The sequence below is a fragment of the Octopus bimaculoides genome, chromosome 12 (assembly GCF_001194135.2).
Source record: "Octopus bimaculoides isolate UCB-OBI-ISO-001 chromosome 12, ASM119413v2, whole genome shotgun sequence".
Taxonomy (NCBI): Eukaryota; Metazoa; Mollusca; class Cephalopoda; order Octopoda; family Octopodidae; genus Octopus; species Octopus bimaculoides.
Window position 1 is genome coordinate 27,426,124 of NC_068992.1, and position 6,072 is coordinate 27,432,195.

General features: G+C 33.9%; 1 protein-coding gene across 4 annotated transcripts in view; it reads right to left on the bottom strand.

Annotated features, from left to right (window-relative positions):
• LOC106879726 (tumor protein 63) overlaps nucleotides 1–6,072 on the bottom strand; it is a 274,347-nt gene that overhangs the window by 36,738 nt on the left and 231,537 nt on the right. For all 4 annotated transcript variants that reach the window (XM_052972114.1, XM_052972116.1, XM_052972115.1 and 1 more), the window contains one exon: nucleotides 357–435. In XM_052972114.1, the coding sequence (XP_052828074.1) occupies nucleotides 357–435 (79 nt within the window). The remainder of the gene's footprint in view (nucleotides 1–356; nucleotides 436–6,072) is intronic.

Here is a 6,072-nt window from a genome sequence, read left to right on the forward strand (position 1 = left end):
ATATATATATATATATATATATAAACTAACAACATAACTTGGTATCTGTCAAGCAATAATTTCATTCCTGCTTCAAAACAGTGGTTAGCAGTAGTGAAAACAATCCAACAATAAGACAACTGATGTAAGTAAAATATGTTGAATTCACAACACCTCGACAACTTCGTACAACATCCCAGTATATCTCAATTTGGATGAAAGTCACAAGCAGATTCAAATCATTCACACATTTCCATATCAGTCAGCATCACTTAACATCTATGTTCCATGCTGGCATGGGTTGGATATATCACTTTATATTTTCATATTGCTTATAAAAAGAAAGAAAATTAATCCTTTTTCGTGCTATTACTTACTGTCCAAGTAGTTGATTTCGTTTCCTTTGAGGGTTGTGCAAATGATATTTCGAAGTGGTAATCACCAGGGTAATTTGTACTGAAATTTTTTTGAAGAAGAAAAAAAATCTCAAAATATTTAACATTTTTTAAAAGCAGGTTTGATTTATAGATTAAGCTATATTAATTTACTTCTCTATTATTTTATTGACTTTTCTTTAGTGTCTAGGGATCTGTGGCTGGATCTTTTGCAGTAAGACTGATGCAAGAACAAACTGAAGTGTTTTGGAAAAGAATTCGAGAAGGAGGAATGAGAAAATGGTTAGTGCAAGTCCTAGGAATAGCCAACTTTGGTCTGATTTTAACTCAGAGCATAAGGGTGAACAAATATCAAAAGATATTTTGCCCAATGCTCTAACAACTCTACTGATTCTTGCACTAGGATTTAGTTATTTTTACTTTACAAAAAAACACCATGCAGAAGATCATTGCTTAACGTCCGTTTTCTATGCTGGCATGGGTTGGACAGTTTGACTGGAGACTGGCAAGCCAGGAGGCTGCACCAGGCTCCAATCTGATTTGGCAGAGTTTCTACAGCTGGATGCCCTTCCTAACACCAACCACTCTGAGAGTGTAGTGGGTGCTTTTTACATGCTACCAGCACAGGAGCCAGTCAGGCAGCACTGGCATCGGCTATGTTTGAATGGTGCTTTTTACGTGCTACCAGCACAGGGGCCAGTTGGGGCAGGGGGCTGGCATTGACCACATTTAGATCATGCATTTTACATGCCACCAGCACGGGGAGTCAGTCAGGTGGCACTGTCAATGATCCAGGCATGAATGGTGCTTATTGCGTGCCAGATATTAAACAATATAAGAAAGAAAAGAGCAAGAGTGGGTATGTTTGCCCTTTTCAACCTCAAATTTGTAGTTATAATGTGTAGTGTAATTTACATCATCATCAGTGAATTCATGACAGGTTGTAAAAGCTATTAGACACAAACATAATTGTGAAGAAATTCTCTCCACACTGGAAGTATGATGAACAATGTGACAATGATTGCAGTGTTTTCCAGTAGATGCTGGATGATATCAAGTACATCAAACAAAATTACACCAACATTATTGACCTATTGATATATAAATATAAACATCTAAGTATGTTACCCCATTTCTCCATTCCCCATTATATTGCTGAATTGTACATCATCATTATTAAATATTGATTTAACATTCACCTTTTCAATGCTTGTCTGGATTAAGGGCTCACATAGCATATTTCCATATAATCCTAACAAATACCATCATTTATCAATATGATTTAATAAATTCCTTATTATATCCTACTATATTCTTTTGGATATTCAGAATACTCATTAATATTTAACAACAAAAGATAAAAAGAAAAACAATGATTGTATTATTTCAAAATCAATTTGTTATTACAAAGAAAAAACTTACAAAATATGGTATGAGGCTTAATTTTATTTCATGATTACTAAATTAAAAAAGCTAAAACTCAATTTAGACAAAAATTAATTCAAATAAGCTGTGAAACAATAGTATAATTATCAATTGAGACAGATGACTGCAAAATGTAGGCAACGTGGTAGTAATTGTTTGTATGTAATTCTCAGTAGAAAACCATCAATTATAACAGTATAACAACTAATAAATATTACAATGATCTCAGCAATTTCTATTTTTAACCTAAATAAAGCATGAAGAGAAACTGAGGGAAAAGGTTAAGAGCTTTGCTTTTCCTAATGGCTAAAGGTGTGAAATAGACCATAGATTAACAGACCGGCAGCAACAATACATTCAAACATTGGCTAGTTGGTCACTAAACAGGATAGGATATAGGCCAACAGAATAAATCTATAATTTAATATAGTAGCTATCCAACTACAAGTTCAGGTCATTGTCAGATAGGTGAAGACCTATACATAGGTAACTTTTATTTATTTTCACAAACAAATGCTATCAGATATCTTACAAAGAAAATCATGTCAATATAAATGTAAAAACTAATCACATGTTCAAGTAAAATAAAAAAAAACATTTTTTATAAGCATTATTCTAATGTCTAAAGACATGTACATGTGTTACTGTATGGATATTTTTGTATGAACATAATACACACAAGTATTTATGTGTGAATATATTTTATCAGATGTCAATCTTAGTGCACACACACATTTATCTATATAGATATATTTTATGGATGTATTTTGAGTGTATGGATGTGAAAGTGTGCATACACACACTTGTGTGTGAGTGTGTGAGAGGCAGACAATGACAGAAAATGTGTGTGTGTGTGTGTGTGTGTGTGTACACAATTCTGCACATCTGAAGGAACGCAATTGTCAAAAGGAAATGTTAACTTATGTACTAATGAATCCACATAAAAAATTACACAACATAAGCTGATTGTTATGCTGTCTCCTCATTAACAAAAAAGAAATATACATGTATAAATACACACACATACAAAGTCATACACATATACAAGCAAAAATAGTGTTACATTAGCAAATCTGATAGAGTTGATAAACACACACACACACACATATATCTACACACAACACTCACACATCCTTTTTGAGTATGCATACATGAAAGGCAAAGTATTTTGGTCTTTTTTTTTTTTTTTTTTGGTTGATGAAAATAGCACACAGGTTTCTATAGTTGAATTACATCGAGTTTCTTTTTAGTCGTATGCCATAATTAAGCAAGAGTAATAATGTTTATTCATATATATGTATATGAAATATATTTTATTATTTCAAAACACACACTAAGGCAGGGTGAACAAGCAGCTAAAAGGAACAATATTAAGCATTATGCTATTGCTGCTGAACACTTCATATCAACCAGATTCAAGGAGACATTTATGTACACAAAAAAAAATGTCAATCAAACTGTTGGAGAGATTTCACTGGATATACCAGACTTTCATCTGTTATGTACTCATGCACAATCAACTATGTAGGGAGTACTTAGAGCACTCACAGTCAATTAAGACATATGTGTTGTTATGCAGTATGTTCTTATTTAATTAAAGGCTCACATAGCTACAGTGAAGACAGGTAAATGAAGTTAGGTCTGGACTCGATGGAATTCTGAATGGTTGGTAGCCCAGCAAAAAATTACCATTTTATGACTCAGATAAAACAGGAAAGGCTGTAACCCTATTTTTTGCTGTACCTCTCAGACAAGCGAGCTTAACATAATTGATGTCCAAACTGAACTTCTGCACAGAGATATCTAACAGAAAAATATAATACAGTTCTATATTTAAGAGATGAGGAATTATGTACATTAATTACATTTAACGGATATTTATCCTCATCTTGTTTGTTGTTAACACAACGTTTCGGCAGATATACCCCCCAGCCTTCATCAGGTGTCTTGGGGAAATTTCGAACCAGGATTCTTATTCCTAAGGTATTTTTTTCGACGCTATTATTATTATTCAAGTCACTATCTGGAATCAAACTTGGAATTTTGGGGTTAGTAGCCCGCGCTCTTAACCGCTACGCCATATGCCCGGGCATATGGCGTAGTGGTTAAGAGCGCAGGCTACTAACCAAGATTCCGAGTTCGATTCCAGACAGTGACCTGGAGATGGGGGGAGGGGGAGAGCAGCAGCAGCAGTAGCATTGAAAGAATACCTTAGGGATGAGAACCCAGGTTTGAAATTTCTCCAAGACACCTGATGAAGGTTGGAGTGTATATCAGCCCAAATGTTGTGTTAACAACAAACAAGATGAGGACAAATATCCATCAAATGTAAATAATGTAAAAGAAAAATATAAGCAAGAGAGGATTCCAGACAGCTGCAATACTAGAACAAATATTTAATGTGGATTGAGAAGTTAGCTAGGCTAATGGAAGTTGTATTTAGTAGATTTAGATGAAGAACAAGAACAAGGGAAAAAAAGAAGGCAAACACAGCACAGTAGTGTAGTAATGGCTGCATTATGTTTTTATGTTAGTTTACCAATCAGCTGGATTGTCATTCAGTCTAGAATGTTTGTACATGTAATAATATGCACCATACCAAATATGTTAGCAGCACTGCAATGTGAGTCACACTTCAGCTTTGGAAAAGAAGTCAGTATTATCCTGATATTGTGGCACTGAATGTTCAGCTTTCATTTATCTGTGTGCTTTGATTTACACAACTCTTCACCCATTTACACTAACACACATAGCAATCTATGCTGTTGATATAACAACCTCTCACAACCTATTTACAGAGCCACTAATCAAGTCCAACAATATATCTAGGAGCTAGAGTCCAGAACTCAACAACTATAAGAGTGAAAGCAGAACCAAGCCAACCCAAACTATTACCCTGCTCCACACGTATATACATACACGAGTGCACGTACACACACACACACATAGAAAAACTTAGTTTAGTAACATGTGTATGTCACAGTGGCACACATGTAATATATGTTACTAGTTACTGAATTCACTTGTAATTTGAGCAGATTTGAAATGAAAATTCTGTTACAGATTTAAGAAATGTTTGTAAGGTTTTATTCCATACCACATTAACATGACTATGAAAAAGGCAAGTTAGATGTTTCATAAAACCCAGCTAAGTTCTTAATTATTTTTAGAATTTAATTGACATCTATCAATGATAAATTTCTGTTAGAAATATAGTAGAAAGGAGATAATGATAGGTGAAATAAGATATAGTAGAATTAATTATTCCTGCAGAGAAACACTGTTAAACACCTGTGATTGAGTTGAACTTACAAAGCATGAGGCAATAATTCATTAGCTGATCCACTCAGCCATTTCAACTCGTCAGAGGGCAACAGTGCAGATCACATTTTTAACTGATGAACTTAGAAAAGTTATAAACATCATCATCATCGTCATCATTTAATGCCCGTTTTCCATGCTGGCATGGGTTGGAAGATTTGACTGGGGACTGGCAAGCCAGGTGGCTGCAACAGGCTTACAATACTTTAATCACTGAACTATAACAAAACAATAAAAACAACTTTAAACATCAACTGTAAACTATAGAAAAATGAGATGTGTTCCAAATAGTTTTATGCAAGTGTTAAGTTGATAAACTAATTTGACATGTGAAGTTCCATTGCTGATGAGGAAAATTTCACTGAGTATAAATAAGTTTCACAGGTTATAAAGTAAATTTCATTAGCAGTTTATTAGAAAGATGGGAATCCTGATATACAATACAGAAAACCTAATAGATTTCAGATAAGGAAGCATTCTCAGAAATGAAAAAGCCTAGCTGATTGATAAGTGAGGGTTATTTACAATACACATGAAGGGAGTTAAAAATACAAGAAAATAGACAGCAACCTGTTAGAAATTTAATATAGAGGTACCTATCCGCTAAAGTTAAATGGGAGCTTGCATGTACCAATGATCTAACATTCAGAATCCAATAAAACACAGCAGGAAATGTTTCAAACTAGAAATAAAACAGTTTAAAATTTAAGACTAGGATCCACAGCAAGTTGAATGTAAGACCTAGATGCTTTGAAGAAGCAACTTAGTTCAGAAGGCAAGAAATGATTTTGTTGATAATGCTAAAAATAGGTTTTTAAAAGATGCAATGTCTACTGAAATGACATGTACTAGGCAGAACACTGAAAAATTAGGTGAACATATAGAAAACTACTTTGTAACTTAGTGATTTAGATGACTCAATGAAAATAGCACGTCTGACACTGTAATTGGG